We start from the raw sequence: 21230 nt of genomic DNA, 5'->3' as shown, positions 1-21230 counted from the left end.
CTTTTCAGGTTTTAAGCTTTCATGTTATAATCCTAGAGACGCAGTCTTACCCAAAGCAGGAGGAAGAAACAGCTTGCTGAATGGTATGGCCAGACCCCTTTCTGGATCCTATTCTTCTCAATTCTGGGAAGAAGGCATTTGGAAGAATGACTTTTCTTGGAAGAGCATAGTTCATTAGTATCCAAACAGTTACCAAGTTTTTTGTTTTTGTTTCTTTAGGCAGGATCTCACTTCATTGGCCAGGCTGGAGGGCAGTGGCACAATCACAGCTCACTGAAGCCTCCATCTCCATGGCTCAATTGATCCTCCCACCTCAGCCTCCTGAGTAGTTGGGACTACAGGTATGCCAACATACCTGGCTAATTTTTCTATTTTTTGTAGAGATGGAGTCTCACCATGTTGCCCAGGTTGGTCCTGAACTCCTGGACTCAAATGATCCTCTAATCTTGGCCTCCCAAAGTGCTGGGATTATAGGCATGAACCACCACACCTAGTAACAACTAGCAGTTTTATCTGACAAAGAAACTCAGCCCCAAATGACCTGACCTGAAGCTGTTTTTGACATGGAGCTTCCCCACTGCCACACAAGGGACTAAAGGAACTCTCTACCACATTCTATATCTATGTCTTATGCTAGGATTAAGAGTATTCATATGCATAAGAGCTATAATTTTTCAAAACCTTTCTTTCTCCCTCCAGCTCTCCACCCTCTGCACAAGATACTGGCCTGGTCAAGGATAGGAGGGAGGAGTCTGTAAACTGCCTGTAAAGAGGCTCGAGCTTGTGGAGAAGTGATGAATATTGTTGGAGCAAAGTCTGGCAGGACGGACAGAAAATGTGGGAACCAGGCCTAGGGAGGGTGTGAAGGACAAGAGGATCAGAATCAAACACTGGAGAGGGAGGAGAAGAGGCTGGGGGCATGACGGAGGTGAGGAAGCCCAAGGAAGAGGGGATAATCCATACATGGAAGGAGCCAGGGTTTTCTTGGCAGTATTTTGTGTATGCCTCTCCTTTTATTTTATTTTTTAGTGGCAGACTTCTGAGAAATAAGAAAATAAGGGATGAGTATGGTTCCCATAATAGAGTGAACTCACAGTACCTTTCAGAAGCTTATAATTGATTTTCCCATCTCTGTTTTCCTGAGCCTGACAGTTCAGACCTGGAAGCCTTGTGCCTGAGAAGGGGAGGGAAGAGAAGCTCTACTAGTCCATCATTCGAGCTACAGCCCAGGCTTGTTAGCATCTAAGCAGCCAGAAGGATCTATCCCTAGAAGCATCCTCCCTACCTTCTTCCTGGAACTCCCCAAGGAGTGAGGACCTTGGGGAGGGAGGAGATGGTGAAGTTGAAAGAAGCAATATTAACAGTCAGGGAAAATCAGCCATATTTCAGAAAATGTAAACATTCCATTTTTTTATAGACTTAGTGCCTACCACTCCCTACCCCCTGCCAAATTCTGGTTATAGACTAACAGTTGCTGTTGGAAGCTTATAAAAAATAACCCCGTTTCCCAGATGAGCCTAACTTGGGCTCACATTAACTTGGGCTGGGTACATATTGATAAATTTCTTCCTTTTTCTCCCTTACTTTTTGTCTGGAGGTAAAAATGTATCTTCATTCTCCTAATTTTGGGCTAGCTTCTACCGCAAGACTTTCTGGCCTGAAGAAAGTTCTTCCACATGAGTGTGGTTGTGAACAAAGTGTAACTCCAGGAGTTTTGTTCTGCATAGTGAGGAGCGGTGGAAACCACGAGGCTGCCGCAGGTGGGGGACTTGGCAGAGAGAGGAGCATATGGGTTTGACAGCAGAAATAGATGTCACCATCTGGCACACAGTTCCCTCAGATGATTCCATTACCTTCGTGTCCTGCCCCGTATCCAGGTTGAGTGCGGATGGCATTTAAGATATATTTGCTTATTTTATTTTATTTTTTTTTAATGACATAGTCCTGGTTTTAAGCAAATGGAGATAGAAGGTGATGTGCTCTGTTAGGGGTGTCTGCCAAGGCAGAGCTCACAGAAGATGTGAGAAGTTTCTGAGGATAGACTACCTCTGTTATGATTACTTGGATGGGAGCTGGGCTGTCTCCCATTAGAAGAGGCAAAATACAAGCCTCAGGGAAGAGCCAATCAGTGTGCCAGCTACTAAAGTGCAAGGAGGATTAATTCCTGGATGAGAGGTGACTCAGCAGAGAGATTTCCTAGAGACACCTCCTGCCTCCCCCTTGGATGACGTTCAAATCAGACTTCTAGACATATAGCTTGTTAAGTGTTCAGTGATCAATTTTTGTGCAGGACTGAACTGTAAATGCCAGGCTATGACACTTTGGGATATGGTCAGTTAAGCTAGATATGTTTTGATTATCTTGTTAGATTTAAACATCTAGAATCTTGATGGTTATGAACATTCAGAATCTTACTGGGGATTATGGAATTATAGAGACACAGGGCAAATGAGATAAATGGGTTTCTCTTTCATATTTTTGTTGTTGTTTAGTTCATGTGGTCAGTTTATTCAGTGGCATGTCCCATGTAGACTTCTTATATCTACCATCAGCTATGACATCATGCCTGGATTCCAGTAACAGGATGACATTTCATCAAATTCTGGAAGTCATCATTATTTGAACTAGAACAACCTATTTCTTAAAATGCCTAGTAAGACAAAATCTGGAAACAAACCCCCAGGTTGGAACTCCTTAACAAAATTGGGACACCTTTGCTGCAGTAGGTTGCAGTGTCACTTACCTGGAGAAGAAGGTGCCTTTGTTCACCCCAGGATGACATGTCTGTGGGTTAAAGAATGGTGCTGTTCCCTTTGGGTCAGAATGGTGCTGGCCACTCCCCTATTATCTTTTCCTCCCAAGCTGTATTCAGTGCTGCATGCTGGATTTCTGGTATGCTGGATTCAATGATGGGGCAGGGATATGTTTGGAATTGGAGGAAACTCTGGACACCTCTTTAGCTCTACTGTTTAGACAGCAGCTGGCTGGAGTGGCCTCCCAGTCAGTATCATCCATTCTCAAGACTCGAGGCAATCCCACTTCTGCTGATCATCATCCAGAATTCCATCTCCCTTCCTCCTCTCCAGATCCATGAGAAAGAAGAGGAAGAGTTCAATGAGAAGAGTGAAAATGATTCTGGTATCAATGAGGAGCCTCTGCTCACAGCAGATCAGGTATGAGTATCTCTCCAGGTTATTGGAAGCTTTTATTCTTTTGATGGAGAAAAAGTTTTGGAGAATATACTTGCCACATCCATTCAAGGCAGAAGAAAGATATGTGGTCATGTGGTGCCTGTGCTGATGACTCACAGTATATATTTTTCTTTTTTTCTTTATATATATTTTTTGAGACAGAGTCTTGCTCTATTGCACAAGCTAGAGTGCAGTGGCGTGATCTTGGCTCACTGTGACCTTCGCCTCCTGGTTTCAAGTCATTCTTATACCTCAGCCTCCTAAGTAGCTGGAACTACAGGCACGCACCACCATGCCGGGCTAATTTAAAATAAAAATTTTTTGGTAGAGATGTGGTTTCACCATGTTGGCCAGGCTCGTCTTGAACTCCTAACCTCAAGTGATCCGTCTGCCTCAGCCTCCCAAAGTGCTGGGATTATGGGTGTGAGCCACCATGCCTGGCTTTTTTTTTTTCTTCATTCTGAGACAGGGTCTCACTCTGTCAGCCAGGCTGGAGGGCAGTGGCACAATCACGGCTCACTGCAGCCTCAACCTTCCTGGCTCAAGCTCCTCCCACCTCAGGCCACTACGTAGCTGGGACTACAGGCGTGCACCACCATGCCCAGCTAATTTTTTGTATTTTTAGTGGAGATGAGGTTTCACCATGCTGCCCAGGCTGGTCTCAAACTCCTGAACTCAAGTGATCCACCTGCCTTGGCCTCCCAAATGGTGGGATTATAGGCATGAGCCATGGTGCCTGTCCAACTAACTCAGAGTATTTTTGATAAGGGATTTCGTTTATCTTTCTGCCTCAGGTTACCCACCTGCAGTGAACATAAACATCATTCTTGACACTAGGATTGTTGGAGTCAGTCTCTGATAGTAGCCAGAGATGGGCGTAGTGTTTAGTAGCGTTAATTACTGCTAAACCTTCTTATTGTAATTCGTTGAATTTGGAGTCAAGATGTGTAAACAAGGGTGCCAAATACCTGTTTTTCCAAAAAGAGAAGTGACAGATGCTTTTGTGTGATGAATATTTTCTTACATTTCATAGAACACTCAAAATTTTGAGCCTTCGAAAAGGAGTCTTAGAGCCACTTTGACTTTGTGAAAAAAGATAGAGTGTTTTCGCATTCAATTGAGATCATCATAGCTTTAATAATTTATTACTTAGGGAGGATAATGTTCTGTTTCTGGATTCCTTATTCAGTGTTTTAGTCAACAAATCTTTATGGGTGCTTATTTTGTGCTAAACGCTACACAAGTTTCCACAAAGTCATTCTGCAAAGCTCCACTGGGAGCCTTCAGTGCCAGAAAGTGCTTTTTTAGCAGCTGAAGTGGTTTTTCCTATCTGTGATTTAAAAAAAAAAGGTGGGAATTGAAACAGGTGAGATTAGGAGACTGAAGAGAACCAGATTTTAAAAAATAGGGGCTAATAGCTATTCTTGTGAATGGTATTTGGTTGCATTCTGTAAAATGACTTCCAGTAGTCAAAGACCAGGTATCACCTAAGTTTGTGAGTAGAGATGAAAAGGTTTGGGAATAAGAACAGAAATTATTCTAAAGAAGGAGACCCTGAAGCCCCTTACCTTTGGTCCAGCCCATTGTGTAAAAACCCACCTCAAAGACTACAGTGCTGGCCTTAGGGATTTAGTCCGTCTACAGAGGGCAGACAAAGGTTAAGGTTGTGACCAAACTCATCTAAAGACCTGCTTTCAGCAGCAATCTTCTTTATTTATAAATAATTAATGTACAAAGTAATTCACCTTTTTGTTTTTGAGACAGGATCTGGCTCTGTTGCTCAGGCTGGAGTCCAGTGGCCCAATCTCAGTTCACTGCAACCTCCGCCTCCTGGGCTTAAGCCATCCTCCTACCTCAGCCTCCCAGATAGCTGGGACTACAGACACACATCACCATGACTGGCCAATTTTTGACTGACCCCAACGGGGTTCTCGCCACGTTGCTTAGGTTGGTCTTGAACTCCTGAGCTCAAGTGATCCACTTGCCTTGGCTTCCCAAAGTGGTGGGATTATAGGCATGAGCCACCATGCCCAGCTAGTAATTCAATTTTATTCTTTTTGGCAGATATCTAATTTTCCCTCCACTTCTGGGAGCTGGCTCCTGTCAATGGTCTAGATTGGAGCTGGGGTTCTTATCCATTTGCTGCTTTCTAGACTCCACTTATCCTTCTATTATTTTATTATCTCTATTTTCACTTGATGCTGGGCAGCTTCGCTTCCTGTCTAGGTGAATTCTGGAGAAATAGCTGTTTTCCTCCCCATTTTGTGTTGTTCTAGGAGCATGCTGTTTTTTCCAGTCATATGTATTAGGACAATTAATGGACTGGGTTTTGTGTTAAAGTTGGGTGAATAAAATATTTTCCCACTTAGAAATAAAGACCTCAGCAAATCGAAGTAAATGTTCCCTTCCAGGCAGCTCTGCCTTGCTTCCTGAAAGAGTAGTTTATTTCCAATCAATCATTTATCTAAATGGAGCTCTTGGAAGAGGTTTTACATTAAAGAGTGCTTTACGTTAAAGAAAGAGTATATGCAAGTCTTTAGTTAGAACTATTTCTATTATTCAGTATTTATTTAAAAGCAATATTGCTTTAGTAATTTTCAGATAGCTAATTAGAAATATCCTTAACTGATCAAAATACAAGCCAGAATGCCCCTCTAGCAGAGAACGGAGTTAGCACTCTCTTATGTACCTTCGTCAGGTAATTGAGGAGATTGAGGAAATGATGCAGAACTCCCCAGACCCTGAGGAAGAAGAGGAGGTTCTGGAAGAAGAGGATGGGGAAGAAACCTCCTCCCAGGCAGACTCGGTCCTCCTGCAGGAGATGCAGGCCTTGACACAGACCTTCAACAACAACTGGTCCTACGAAGGTGAGAGCCCTGGGCGCTGGGCTGGCAGAGGAGGAAGCACCTGCTCTAGGCCAGGCTCTAGGCTGTGTGCTTCTTTATGGCTAATAGAACCCTGATCACTGCCCCAGAGCAGAGCCTTGCGTATCTACGCAGTTTACTTGGCATCTTATCTTTCTACTTGGAGAAGTTTGCATTTTTGCGAAAAAAATAAGGTAGTCAAGCAAAATTTAAATGTTAAAACTAACCAAAGAGCAAGACTAAGGCAGAATAAGTAGAAGAAATCTGAACTACTATGTAAAAGCAATGAATGATGCTACCATAAAATCCATTTTAAAAAAGGTAATAATAACAGCTCATATTTTTAAAGTGGTTTCTATGTGCCAGACCTTATTCTAAGACTTTTTTTTTTCTTTGAGACAGTCTCTCTCTGTTGCCCAGGCTGGAGTGCAGTGGCATGGTCTTGGCTCACTGCAACCTCCACCTCCCAGGTTGAGAAGTGATTCTCAAGCCTGACTCCTGGGTAGCTGGGACTACAGGCACATGGCACCATGCCCTGCTAATTTTTGTATTTTTAGTAGCGACGAGGTTTCACCATGTTGGCCAGGCTGGTCTCGAACTCCTGGCCTCAAATGATCTGCCTGCCTTACCCTCCCAAAGTGCTGGGATTACAAATGTGAGCTACTGCACCTGGCCTTATTCTAAGGCTTTCTATACCTAATCTCATTTCATCTTCACACCAACCCCATTAGGATCAAGCTAACTGAGTCTTTCAGAGATTATGTGGCTTGTTCAAGGCCACTGTTAGGGAAATATCATTAGAAATGAGATCTCCTTCCTGTCCAGAAAACCTCTCCACAAAGATAGATGAGAGAAAAAAAAACTATTTTATTACTATTTTTATTTTTTAGAGACAGAGTCTTGCTCTGTCACCCAGGCTGGAGTGCAGTGGCATGATCTTGGCTCACTGCAGCCTCTCTCTCCCGGGTTCATGCGATTCCCCTGCCTCGGCCTCCTGAGTAGCTGGGATTACAGGCACATGGCACCACTTCCAGCTAATTTTTGGTGTTTTTAATAGAGACAGGGTTTCTCTATGTTGGCCACGTTGGTCTCAAACTCCTGACCTCAGGTGATCCACCCACCTCTGCCTCCTGAAGTGCTGGGATTACAGGCGTGAACCACCATGCCGGGCCTAGAAAACTGTCTTATTATCGAATGAGCATTAAACCAGATGGGAGCCACATCACAGACAACTCTCTAAAGAGACTGCAAAGACAGAAAGCAGTCTCACTCTTGTGTAGCAAAGTGGATAAATGGAACTCATTACATTGAGTAGGTTTTGCAATTTGGAGTCAGAAGGGAGTTAGGCTCCTCTGCTCAGAACAGTGAGCATTATCTTCTTTGAGGATTATATTTCTTTCTTTCTTTCTTTTTTTTTTCTTTCTTTTTTTTTTTTTTTGAGACGGAATCTTGTTCTGTTGCCCAGGCTGGAGTGCAGTGGTACCATCTCAGTTGACTGCAACCTCTGCCTCCCGGTTTCAAGAAATTCTCCTGCCTCAGCATCCCGAGTAGCTGGGATTACAGGCATGCACCACTATGCCCAGCTAATTTTTTGTATTCTTAGTAAAGATGGGGTTTCACCATGTTGGCCAGGCTGGTCTCGAACTCTTGACCTGGTGATCCTCCTGCCTCGACCTCCCAAAGTGCTGGGATTATAAGTGTGAGCTACTGAGCCCAGCCTAATGATTATATTTCAAAGTAGTGACCCACAGGCCCTTGAAGAAACCCTCCTGAATTATAAGAAGGGCAAGAGGCTTATTTAGCCATGATAATAATTTAAAATAAATGTAATATACCTTTATTTTAAAGATTTAATCTAAATCTTTGAGAGATTGAAAAGGACATTTCAGAAGAAATTCTGAAAGAAAAGGGAGGTGGGGGAGAGGAAAAGTCTCTTCCCTTATTTTCAACAAGAAGAATCAAGCCTCACATTTAAAATTAGTATTTGCCCTCAGACCATGCTCAAGTCATAACAGGTGAAGCCAACATTTGAAGCCAGGTAGGTTAACTCCAGGGGCCATCCTCTTAATCCGTGTATTATATTAACTATCTGACACAGGTTTATAGTAATTATGATTGTGCACAAGAAAGCGCTGGATGAAGCATGAAATGAAAAAATATAACAGCAAATGCAAAAAAATTCATCAACCCGTAGGTATTGATGCCAGCGCTGCAGGAGGGGCCCCATCCCCAGAGTAGATCCACCTGTGGGAGGTGGGAACTTAAAAACAATGGAGAGAGAAGGTGGGTTGGTCAGGGTTCAAAGGTCAACCACGGGTTAGAAGTGGTCAAAAAAATCTGAAGGCCTGCGTCCCGCAAGTGAGACTTTGGCTTTGAATAGCAGCAGCAGGCAGGAGGTGGCCGCAGAGTCTGCTCGGTGCTGAACTGGACTTGGCTGCCTCTCTGCATTCCCGACTGCTTCAGTCAGGCCTTTCTCAGCCGCACAAAGGTCCCAAACATAGACTCGTTCAGCAAAAGACTTGTGAAAACAGCTGAAATGCAGAGTGAAATGGCAAAAAAACAGAAGGGGGAGAGGACAGCTCCAAAGAGCAGAATAAGAATATTTGCCAACCAAGTCAGCAAATATCCAGGCGAAGCAGAAACAAAGAGGAAGAGGAAAATGGATTCTGAGGTGAAAGTGAAGGATACCATTAGACACTGTACATTTCAAAATAACTAAAAGAGTATAACTGGATTGTTTGTAACACAAAGGATACATGCCTGAGGGAGTGGATACCCCGTTCTCCATGATGTGATTATTATGCATTGCATGTCTGTATCAAAACATCTCGTGTGCCCATAAACACATCCACCCACTATGCACCCGCAAAAATTAAAAATAAAAAATAAATAAATCAATTAATTCTTCCTCCCCCCACAAAAAGATATCATTAGATGGAGACACATTTTAAAAGCTGTTTCCCAAATGTATTGTATTTTTCAATGTTGATTATTACCTTTTTTTTTTTTTTAAGTAGAGACGGAGTGTCATCATGTTGGCCAGGCTGGTCTCGAACTCCTGGCCTCAAGAGATCCACCCGCCTCAGTGCTGGGATTACAGGTGTAAGCCACTGCAGCTGGCCTAAATTTTTTTTCTTAATGTTTAAGAGAATTTTTAATCAGAAAATGCTTAAAATGTATAACGTTTATTTTTATTTTATTTTATTTTAAGACAGTTTCTCTCTTGTTGCCTAGGCTAGAGTGCAACGATGCAATCTCGGTTCACTGCAACCTCTGCCTCTCAGGTTCAAGCGATTCTCCTGCCTCAGCCTCCCGAATTGCTGGAATTATAGACATGCGTCACCACGCCTGGCTAATTTTGTATTTTTAGTAAACACAGGGTTTTACCATGCTGGTCAGGCTTGTTTCGAATCCTGACCTCAGGTGATCCGCCCATCTTAGCCTCTGAAAGTGCTGGGATTACAGGCGTGCGCCACCATGCCCAGCCTAAAGTTTATAAAGTTTTAAAGCATAGTTTAGACCTGTATACAAGTATAATCTCAACTATGAAAATGTATAATATGTAAACAGAAAAATTTGGAATAAAATACCCAAATCTATTTTAAATGAAGAAGTCTTAGGGGACTTTTAAAAGTTAAAGTTATCTGTTTCCCATGATCTCAGATTCCCTTTTCTTTTCTCTGAAAGTAGCCAACTGCTGCATGCTGACGAGTGAGGCTTTATTTTTTCATGCATGCTGCCAATCTTCCAGGTTTCACATATTTTTGAATACTTGCGCTGTGACACAGGACCAGAGATGTAAAGAAGGGCTCAGATGGTCAGCTTATTTTGTGTGTGTGCCATAAGCTATATCTTGATCAGTTCTTGGGAATAAGCACCATGTCTCTATCGCTCTTCAGATGGATGGCAAAAACCTCCCTCCCATCACTTTGACCCATTTCACACAAGGAATCTTATGGAGACAGATGGAAAACAGAAGGAACAGTCTGTCTGTCCATCCCCTTTTTTGTGGACAGAATCCACAGACTTCCTTGTGGGCTGTTTCTTCTTCCTCCTTTGTTTCCTGAGAGAGGTGTTCTCTTCTGCAGTCAGTACACAGGACCCTCCCTTCCCGCCAGGCCCCTAAATTGTGAAGGTCTTTCTTTGACCTTTAAGGAGTTGGAAGGGGTCTCCTCCGCAGGGCAGTCCCATCTCGAGTGGTGGTGGCCTCAGGAGCCTCTCCAGTGTGCTCTGGTGTGGATGCAGGTGTTATCTGCAGGTCGGTCTTCCCCTGCAGGACTGAGGCACATGTCTGGGTCTGAGCTAACCGAGCTGCTGGACCAGGTGGAGGGTGCCATCCGCGACTTCTCGGAGGAGCTGGTGCAGCAGCTGGCTCGTCGGGACGAGCTGGAGTTTGAGAAGGAAGTGAAGAACTCCTTTATCACGGTGCTTATTGAGGTTCAGAACAAGCAGAAGGAGCAGCGAGAACTGATGAAAAAGAGGCGGAAAGAGAAAGGGCTGAGCCTGCAGAGCAGCCGGATAGAGAAGGGAAACCAGATGCCTCTCAAGGTATGTGAACAACAAGCGGAAGACTGGGTGCCTCCAACCTTGAACCCTGTCTGTTTCAGTGCCCTACCAACCTTGCAGGGGACTCAACCACGTTTACTGAGCAGCAGTGGTGAGCAGCGCACTGTGACAGACAGGGGGTCAGAAAGGGGGACGATATCACCTGTCTCCTCCACTCCCCCAGAGGGCTCATGTGTAACCTGGGGAGTCAGCGTGCAAACATTGGGAAATAATTGAATTTGGCATGTGTTTTCTGTAGGCAAGACCTTAGAGAGAGTGGGGTGAGGGCATTTCGTGTTGGGAGTCCTGAGATGGGCCTCAGGACTCTGGATCCAAATCCCTCCTCATGTCCCAGGTTCTAGTTCTGACTGGTCTCTTTAGGGTGTGCTAGGGTGTTTCAGTGATTGAAAATGATCAGACACCTTACTGTTTTTTTTTGCGACAGAGTCTTGCTTTTTCGCCAAGGCTGGAATGCAATGGCGCAACCTCAGCTCACTGCAACCTCTGCCTCCTAGGTTCAAGCAATTCTCTTGTCTCAGCCTCTGTAGTAGCTGGGACTACAGGTTCACACTACCACACCCAGATAATTTTTGTATTTTTAGTAGAGATGGGGTTTCACCATGTTGGCCAGGCTGGTCTTGAACTCCTGACCTCAAATGATCTGCACGCCTCCGCCTCCTAAAGTGCTGGGATTAAGAGCATGAGCCACCACACCTGGCCACAGCTCCAAACCCATGGTTCTTTTTCTTTTTCTTTTTCTTTTTTTTTGAGGTGGAATCTTGCTCTGTTGTTCAGGCTGGAGTGCAGTGGTACTGTCTCGGCTCACTGCAACCTCCACCTCCCAGGTTCAAGCAGTTCTCCTGCCTCAGCCTCCTAAGTAGCTGGGACTACAGGTTCACACTACCACACCCAGATAATTTTTGTATTTTTAGTAGAGATGGAGTTTCACCATGTTGGCCAGGCTGGTCTTGAACTCCTGACCTCAGTTGATTTGCCCATCTTGGCCTCCTAAAGTGTTGGGATTAAGAGCATGAGCCACCACACCTGGCTGCAGTTCCAAACCCATGGTTCTTTTTCTTTTTCTTTTTCTTTTTTTTTGAGGTGGAATCTTGCTCTGTTGTTCAGGCTGGAGTGCAGTGGTACTGTCTCGGCTCACTGCAACCTCCACCTCCCAGGTTCAAGCAATTCTCCTGCCTCAGCCTCCTGAGTAGCTGGGATTACAGGCGCCTACCACTATGCCCAGCTAATTTTTGCATTTTTAGTAGTGATGGGGTTTCATCATGTTGGTCAGGCTGGTCTCAAACTCCTGACCTTGTGATCCGCCTGCCTTGACCTCCCAAAGTGCTGGGATTACAGGTGTGAGCCACTGCGCCCAGCCACCCGTGGTTCTTAATCAGGGGAGCTCAGTAGAATTTATCTAAGGAGCTTTTTCAAAATATCTTTCCCTAGGCTCTCTCACAGACCTATGGAATATGGCCTCCACATGTACATTTTGAAAAAAACTTCCCAGATCAGGACAGTTGCTTTTAGACAGCCTTTTCTGATGGCTGAACATTTTGTTTTCCTCTAAGATCTTTGCATCATGGTCCATCTGAGTTTGACTGAACTGCTTTAGTTTTCTATTTGCATGATAGATGATAAAAGGAGGAAAACTGGGGGATGCAGAGGGGTGTTGTAGCCCTGAAGAACTTACTAAAATAAGAGTTTTTGAGACTCTATTTCTTCTTGCAAAGTTCAGGCTTCAATTCTAGCCTGTCTCTATGCCAACATCTTACACTTACTGTCTAGTCACAGAACCCTGGGGTGTTGTCTGGGACAGCCTGGTAGCTGAGCGGCCCCTGGGTCTGGTGACGATGGAGCAGGAAGCATTTGCCCTTCTTGAGTGTCTCTCTTCCCCCCAGCGCTTCAGCATGGAAGGCATCTCCAACATTCTGCAGAGTGGCATCCGCCAGACCTTTGGCTCCTCAGGAACTGACAAACAGGTACGAGCAGTCTCCCTGCTCCCAGCTTTCTTCCTAGACTCCTGCAGCTCGGCCTCCCCAACAACGCTAGGGGACAGTGACTCACCAGAATTATCCCAGCCTTTATTTAAGAGGGTAGAGACCCTAACACTTTCTTCTCCTCTTAAGGAGGAACAGAGAATATCTTTTTAAAAGGTGCATCTTTTTTTTGAGCTCTGGCATTCCAGGACATAGACAAGACTTACAACTCAACACTGCTTGTAGGTCTACGAATTAAGTTGTTTTAAGGATGAAATGCATTACAAGGTCGCCCATTTGATGATAGATCCTATCCTAGAGTTTAATTAGCTTCCCAGCACACTGGATCACCAGCCGAGCCATTCCCACTAAGACAGCCTCTGCAGCAGCCAGCTCTGGTTGTAACCCATGCTGCGGCTTTTTGTTGGCTCAGTAATTTCGCTGTGAAGTAGCTTGCATTTCCGGTTATTAAGACAGCATTCACAACTTTTATCAAGTGCCTGTTATGTGCTAGGCTCTGTTGTTAGGCCCTCAGGTGCAAAGGTGAAGAGTCCTGATCCCTGCCCTCATGGAGTGTATAATTTAATAGACATGGCTGTCATGTGAACAGACAAGTTTGAGATGGAATAAGTGCGCATGAAAGTATATGTTTTAAACATATTCGTAGCTGAATTCTAAGTGCAAGAATTCTAGAACTGCAGCAGGGAAAGAGATTTTAGCAGCATCTAACCCAGTCCTCTTGTTTTATGGCAGTGAGAACTATGGCCCGGAGATCCAAGGTGTTTTTCCAAAGCCAAACACACTGCCAGTGGCAGAGCCGAGACTAAAATGTGAACTTCTGGCCAGGTGCAGTGGGTCACGCCTGTCATCCCAGCACTTGGGAGGCTGAGGCAGGTGGATCACCTGAGGTCAGGAGTTCAAGACCAGCCTGCCCAACATGATGAAACCCTGTCTCTACTAAAAATACAAAAACTAGCCAGGCATGGTGGCAGGTGCCTGTAATCCCAGCTACTGGGGGGCTGAGGCAGATGGTGGAGGTTGGAGTGAGCTGAAATCATGACACTTCACTCCAGCCTGGTGACACAGCAAGACTCCATCTCAAAAAAAAAAAAAAAAAAAAAAAAGTGAGCTTCTTAGCTTTTGTCTAGAGCTCTGGCACTCACCACCTCAGGCTTCTTGGAACTCCTTTGACAGCCCATAGGCCCTGATGCTGGTTTTGTTGTAGGAGCCCCTGATATCCAGCAGAGGGAGCAAATCTGACCTCAGAGACCCTGGGCGGGGTTGAGGTTCTCTTGCTTATCTTTTTTGACAAAAGAGAAATAATTCCTTCTCAAATTGCCCTGCAAAGAATAAAAAAATATAATCCCCTTGGAGATATTCTCTGCTCTCAGTCTGAAGGTGAAAAAGCTCCCTAGGATTCCTAAATAACAGAAAAGTTTGTAGTGTAGGAAGAATCTAGAAGTTGGGATGGAGAGCTTTCCTGGCTAAATGTGGGAAAGTCTTACTTTTAAAGAGACATCTTCTAAAGATGGGGAAGAAGTTCTGAAACAGTGATGCGCCAGTGACCATGAGTGTTTCAGAGAAGGTCAGATTTGCAGTGTGTGTCTTAGAGAAAGGCTAAATCTCAACCCGGAGGAACCTTGTCATCTGTCTCAAGCCCCCTGCCTGCTGTTTGTCTTGCAGTATCTGAACACAGTCATTCCTTACGAGAAGAAAGCCTCTCCTCCTTCAGTGGAAGACCTGCAGATGCTGACAAACAGTGAGTTCCTCTTGTTCTCAGCCAGATCAGCAGCTCCTTTTTCTCCCTTCCTGCCTGGATGTTGTACCTCCGGTGCTGCAGGCCCAGGACTCCTCAAGGCAGGTTTAGATGGGCCAAAATAACCTCCAAGCGACTGCGTCACATCCTCCTGCACAGTGTAAAATTAAAACACTCTGCAGTGATAACCAGAGCTGTCTTTTCTTTCCCCTGGTTCCTGTAAGGGAAGAGACCTGCTGGGAAAAAGAAATGAGCTGGTGAAAGAGGTTGGGGTGTTGGGTGGGGGGTGCTGGTGCAGGGGACTTTTTTGCCCCCACCCCCTGCAGTTCTCAAGGCTTGGCATCCTCTGCCTCCCTGTTTTCTCTCTCCCTACAAATTGAGAGGTTGCCTGGTAGGCACTTGTGTCCCTTGAAGCAGGGTGCCCGGTCTGTGGGTCTGGCTGCATTTTCAACGAGAAGCGAGGTTTCTTGTTGGGTGGGGTAAGGCTGACTGGAAAAAATACACTCTAGCTTTCCTTCCAAGAAGTGACTGCCTCCTCTCCTCCACTTTGGTTCTATTGTCAAATATTAATAAACATTTTGAGTTGCAAGGGAAGACTGTGTGTAATAAAGAACCTTTTGTAGATAATAACTGTTTATATACATCAAACAGTATGACCCCCAAAGGGCTGGGGGGCACATGGCGTTAGCCATCATGTCAGTTTGGCCCTCTTAGGAAGAGAAAAATCCTAGGCTGAGATGTGGTGACAGGCCCAGAAGATCACGAGGAAAATTCCATTTCTCTGGCAACCGGCAACCGTGCTCTGCAGAGAGTGACAGCTAAGGAGGCCCCGCCCACTGCAGCCTGCTCTGGAGAGAGTAGGCCAGTTCGGGGCTACTGGATACCCCAGGGGATGGGAAGTTGAGCTTCTCTCCAGCTGAGCAGGATGGATACCTGCTGAGCCCTGGTACTGAAGGTGATCAAACGTTTCGTTTTTTTTTTTTTTTTTAATCAATTTGGAGAACTAAAGCAGGAGGTTCTGGCTAACAGAAATCCTGCCTACATCAATAGACACTGTGCCCTTGAGAATCAGGAATTTTAAATTCAAAGTACAGTGACTTGTTCTTAACTCATTGTAAACTCCTTTATTTGCATAAATGGCACTAAGATTTCTTTTTTAAGGGAGAAAATAGAGATGAACTGACATTTATAAGTGTTTTGTTTTCACGCAAGTAACATTTGGAAAGTAATTTGGACAAATTATGAAGGTTGATAGATGTGTTCTATCATAGCTCAAAAAAAGAAATAGCTATTAATTTTTTGCAGATACCTGTTCAGGAATTCAGTGTGAAATCCTTTCATTTTCATTAATTCTGAGTGGTTTTGTTTGCATTTTTCAAGTTCCTTTAAAAAATTATAGCTAGAGTGTATCCATCATTTAGACTGCTTTGGAAATATGGAAAAGCAAACAAAGAAAAATAAATAACTTCTTGTCCACTATGGTCTATTTTGGTGTTTTTCAGCAATAATATTTTGTATCTTTTCTATATAGTTGAGATCATACTGGCTATAAAATTTTGTATCATGATTTTACTCACATTAGTTAACATTTTATTAATTTTCTTTTTATGGCTGTCTCTTCTATCATGTGGATATACTATGTTCCAACATTTTATTGCTTTTAGAAGAAAAACTGCCACCTTTTCTGAATACCAATTCTCCCATGGGTTCTGAGGTCTCTGTTTTGGCAGATCCTCTTGTGAATTTGTGAACAATGTCTCTTCTCTCTCCTACTCTCTGAACTAAGTACATGGGCCAAAGACCAGCTCCTGTGACTAGACAATCCTTGTAAATTTTAGATTTTGGAGATTAATTTAGATACATATTGGCAAGTGCAATTATTGTATTTTTACGTGCTCTTTGTGGCACGGCATTTAGTCTGTTTATGATCAGTTGCAGAGTATTCTAGACAACTAAGTTGAAATGAAAGCATGTCTAAAAATGCAGAAAAAAATAAAACAGGCTGAGTGCAGTGGCTCACGCCTGTAATCCCAGCACTTTGGGAAGCCGAGGTGGGTGGATTGCCTGAGGTCAGGAGTTCAAGACCAGCCTGGCCAACATGGTGAAACCCATCTCTACTAAAAATACAAAAAATTAGCCGGGCGTGGTCACGGGTTTCTGTAATCCCAGCTACTCAGGAGTCTGAGGCAGGAGGATTGCTTGAACCTGGGAGGCAGAGGTTGCTGTGAGCCGAGATCACACCATTGCACTCCAGCCTGGGCGACAAGAGTGAAACTCTGTCTCAAAAAAAAAAATGAAAGAAAGAAAGAAAAAAACAGGAGAAAGCAGGACCTGCCCCTCCCAGAATCCAGCTAAGTTGAGATGAATACATGTCTAAAGACACAGAAAGAAATAAAACAGAAACAAACCAGCCCCTCGATGGTCTCAGGTTGAGTCTCTTTCAGGACCTGGCCACTGACTCATGACACCATTGGCCTTTCTTCCGCACTCACTCCTAATTCTTGCATTCAAGTTTCATTTCCCTGCCTTGAAACTAGGCACGGTAATCAATGGAGGCTGTAGTGAGCTGAGAACATGCCACTGCACTTCAGTCCTGAGTGACAGGGCGAGATCCTGTCTCAAAAAGAAAAAAAGAGGAAAGTCACCAATAGGTCAGCTACCTAGAGGCAAACACTGTGGCTCTTTTGCTGTGTTCTCCTCCATCACCATGTTGAATGCTGACTCTCTTATTTATTTAGTTTAACTTTTATTTTAGAATAAGGGGGTGCATATGCAGGTTTGCTACGGGGTGTATTACGTGATGCCTCTCAAATAGTTGGGACTATAGGCATGTGCCACTGTGCCACCATGCCCAGCTAATTTTTTTTTTATTGTTAGAAATGAGGTTCTGCCATGTTGCCTAGGCTGGTCTTGAACTCCTGGACTCAAGGTCTGAGACATGAAGGAACCTAAACCTGTCATCCAGGTAGCGAACATAGTAACCAGTAGGTAGTTTTTTAGCCTTTGCCCCCGAAATGCTAACCCTTGACAGAGGTTTCTAGACCTTTGCTCAGTAATCAGTAAATATCTGGTTCCCTTGAATCACATGCCTGGTTCCCTCTCTCACTCTGGGCTGGTGGGTCATGTGGCCCTAGAAGTGAGCCTCACGACCAGATGGTATCTTAGCTCCTCTCTCTCTCCTTTCCTAGTTCTCTTTGCCATGAAGGAGGATAATGAGAAGGTGCCTACTTTGCTAACGGACTACATTTTAAAAGGTAAGAGCAGCCCTTCTCCTGGAGCAGAAAGGGTACTCTGGGGCTCCTGCTCTAGTTAGGGAAGCTTCCCAGCATCCACGCCAGACCAGACCAGACCAGACAGCGGCCAGGGAAATCAGGGACAATAGTGAGGCTTTGCAGTAATAGGTTCTGCCTTTGGGTGTTGCCATGAGGCCGCAGGAGGACATTCCATCACCCCCAGTCACCAGAGTGACTTTCCATGGAGCAGCAAACCAACAAAGGACTTTTTGTGAAAATTCTGCGGAGTTTGGGCTACTTAGTTTTAGTTGGGAAAAACAAAGCCTGATGATAATTTAATAGTTTTCAAGCACCTGAAACTGGAGGCATGATTAACTACATCTTTTCATAACTTTTTAACCTTTTATTATGAAAACCGGTGGCACATCCAAGAGTAGAGGGAATGGCATAATACAATCTCAGGTACTGATTATCTGGCATCAACAGTTACTAAGTCCCGGCCAGGCTTATTTCGTTTATGCCTCTACCCAACTCCCAACTTCTCCCCTCCCCTGTTATTTTGAAGCAAATCTCTGTCATACATTTTCATTCATAACTATTTCAGTATGCATTTCTAAAACATAGGAACTCTTGAGGAAAACATAGCCACAATACCATTTTACAACAAAAAAAAATTAAGAGCTTTTTTTTTTTGAGACAGAGTTTTGCTCTGTCACCTAGGCTGTAGTGCAATGGCATGATCTTGGCTCACTGCAACCTTTGTCTCCCAGGTTCAAGCAGTTCTCCTGCCTCAGCCTCCTAAGGAGCTGGGATTACAGGTGCCCACCACCACACCTGGCTAATTTTTGGACTTTTAGTAGAGATGGGGTTTCACCGTGTTGGGCAGGCTGATCTCGAACTCCTGACCTCAGGTGATTCACCAGCCTCAGCCTCCCAAAGTGCTGGAATTACAGACATGAACCACCGCACCCAGCCAAGAGTTCTTAGTACTGACTATGCAATCAGTATTCAGATTTCTCTGTTTTTCCCATAAAATATTTTTCAGTTTATTTGTTTGAATCAGCAGCCAATGAAAATCCATATGTTGCAATTAGAAATAATGTTTTTTACATCTCTTTGGTACATATAGGTTTCCCTTTCCTTTCTCTCTTCCATTTCTTGAAATGCATTTGTTGGAGAAACTAGGTTGTTTGTGCCGTAGAATTTCCTCCTTGTGGATTTTTGCTTTTCATCCCCATGGTATAATTTAATATGTTCTCCTGTCTTTTTTATTGCCTGTGAACTGATCGAACTAGAGGCCTGATCAGATTCAGCTTTAGATTTTTTGATAAGCACTACATTATAGGTGGTTATAGGTTTTCAGACCTCCATGAGGTGACATATATTGTCTGATTGTCTTTCCTTTTGTGATGTTAATAGCCATTGAGGATTGCTCATTGTCTAGATCCATTATTAGATTAGTTTTTGCCCTGCATGCACACAAAACTATGTACAGTTGCAGAGGGACCATATTTGTGAGACCTATAGTTAAGAAATCCTGAGCTATATTGTTTCTATAAGGATCAGAAGGACTAATCTTAAATTTCAGCAGGAGGAAGTTAAACATTGAAAAGAACTTGTTCAGCCTGGGCAATGTGGTGAGACCTTGTCTCAATTAAAAAACAAAAAAGTCAGCCAGGTGTGGTGGTGTGCGACTGTAGTCCCAACTACTCAGGAGGCTGAGGTGGGAGGATCACTTGAACCCAGGAGGCTGAGACTGCAGTGGGCTGTGATCACACCACTACACTCCAGCCTGGGTGACACAGCAAGCCCCTGTCTCAAAAAAACAAAAAAACATAAAAAGGATTTGTGACTCAAAGATTTTAAAAGAGTGGCATATTTCTCAAAGGAGGTTTTCAAAGGAGGATGATAGAAATGGATTATATAAATTTGGTAGTCTGAGGGCTAGATTTTAACCCTCATGATCCACTGAAATGCCAATGAATTTATACAAGTAATCAATATTTACTAAGCACTTTCCACATGCCTCTCAACAATCCCATGGGGGTAGGCGCAGGTACGTTCTATTGTACTGATGAAGAAACAAGCATGGTAAGGTGAAGTTAATTTTCCTGAGGTCATGTAGTTAGTAATGGCCGGATCCAGGATTTGAACTCACGCCCTGGAGATTATACGCTTAGTCATTATACCCATCAACCACTTGCCATTGTCTCTCCTTTGTTCTAGGCTCTAAGGGGGGCTGTCCACCACTCAGGAGCTTGTGTGACTGCTCTAAGCTAGTGCTATCCTGGGCTGGGAAGTCCCGACCTGCAACGGTGTTCTGACCGCTCTCCTCTCCTCTCTTCTCATTCCAGTGCTCTGCCCTACCTAACCTTGCCCTTTGGAGCAGCTTGCTGCAGAAGGTCACTGAGCAAGAGTCATTCCATCACAGGGACTGCATGACACCACGTAACCTCCGACGTGTATTTAAACGTGTATAGCTTAACCTGGATTAAACATGAGCAAGCTCGCGGGGTCCTTTGCCGTTGGCTTCTAGTGCTAGTAATCATTGGATGCATGATAGGGCAGGGCTGGTGATGGTGCCTCCTCCTTGCCGGTGTCGGGAGAGGGAAAGGCAGCCACTTTCACCGCTCATTATGTAGTCTGGCTCCAGCCCACAAAAACAGCTTATACTCTAAGACTAATTTTGAAATAAAACTTTCATTTAATTAATATCCTTCATGTGCTTTGGAGTGTGGTGTCCATTAGCTCTCTGCTCCAGACACTCAGTGTTCTTCACATGCTGGCCTATGGCCTGTGGCAGCCAGTGCTGTGTTTAGGGACTGGGCGCATGCCCTGTTTGTGGGTCATGGTGGGCTCATGGGACGCAGTGGCACCGCATATGGTATAGGCAGAAGGAGACCCTCCACGACCTCAGTTTTTGCTGCTCAGTCACATTCAAGGGAGCTGCACCAGGGGCTGCAGAAAGGAGCTGGTCAGAAGGGGTGTGAGACCAGGGCGAGAGTGTGCACTTAGCAGATAGAAAGTGGGCCTCACGGAGGAGCCACACAGCTGCAGGCCTCCAGGTGGGATGGCCAGGCTGACCCTAGAGGCCCTTCCCTGGCCCTCCATGGGGACCTGGAGGCTCAGGGCCTATGGGGAGTCAGCTCTGCTGAGCTTTCCCAGTGTGGGAGACTGCAACTTGTTTCCTGCCCTTGACCAGGCCACTCCCTGTTTATCCCCAACGACCCCTGGCAACGGTGTCCTTTGACTTTGCAGTGCCCTCCTTGGCCCTTCCTGCGGCCCTCCATGAACAACAGCTCTGACTCCTTGCACTTTCTCCAGCATTGACGGCAGGTAGCTGCCAGCCTTGACCAACCAGCAGGCGAAGGCCGTCCTTGTGTCCTGGATGCTGGCTCAATCTCACCACAATCTGAATTCTGTTGGCTTCCACCTTCTGGCTTGAAAAACATTAAGCCTGCCAATTCCCACATCCTCCTCTGAAAACAAAAAACTTGTACTGGGCACTTGCTATGGCCTGCACTGGCTTCATTACATAGTAGCACACATCACAGCAGCCCCACGTGTAAACAGGTGCTGGTATGATCCTGATTTTGCAGAGGCGGAAACGAAGCAGCAGAGATGTTCAGAAGTTGGCCCAAGGCCGTGTAGGAAGTGGTAGA

At 44.7% G+C, this 21230-nt stretch overlaps 1 protein-coding gene across 1 annotated transcript; it reads left to right on the top strand.

The window, feature by feature from the left end:
- Window positions 1–904: 904 nt before the first annotated feature.
- LOC105729446 (fasciculation and elongation protein zeta-1) lies at window positions 905–20280 on the top strand. The gene is made up of 8 exons (XM_064375538.1): window positions 905–928; window positions 3087–3173; window positions 5890–6058; window positions 10332–10603; window positions 12502–12582; window positions 14263–14338; window positions 17524–17589; window positions 19923–20280. The coding sequence occupies exons 1-8, from the start codon at window positions 920–922 to the stop codon at window positions 19937–19939; spliced, it is 777 nt and encodes a 258-aa protein (XP_064231608.1). The 5' UTR covers window positions 905–919; the 3' UTR covers window positions 19940–20280.
- The last annotated feature ends 950 nt before the right edge of the window (window positions 20281–21230 follow it).

This window comes from Aotus nancymaae, unplaced genomic scaffold, assembly GCF_030222135.1.
Source record: "Aotus nancymaae isolate 86718 unplaced genomic scaffold, 86718_ANA_hifiasm-v0.15.2.pri h1tg000012l, whole genome shotgun sequence".
Lineage (NCBI taxonomy): Eukaryota > Metazoa > Chordata > Mammalia > Primates > Aotidae > Aotus > Aotus nancymaae.
The sequence above is the reverse complement of the archived record's forward strand: the minus strand, read 5'-3'. Positions and strand labels throughout refer to the sequence as shown.

Bases quoted from the DNA above. Each gene is read 5' to 3' on its own strand.
- LOC105729446 (XM_064375538.1), top strand. The intron at 3,174-5,889 runs GTATGAGTATCT...TACCTTCGTCAG, and splicing joins CTCTGCTCACAGCAGATCAG to GTAATTGAGGAGATTGAGGA. The intron at 6,059-10,331 runs GTGAGAGCCCTG...CTTCCCCTGCAG, and splicing joins CAACAACTGGTCCTACGAAG to GACTGAGGCACATGTCTGGG.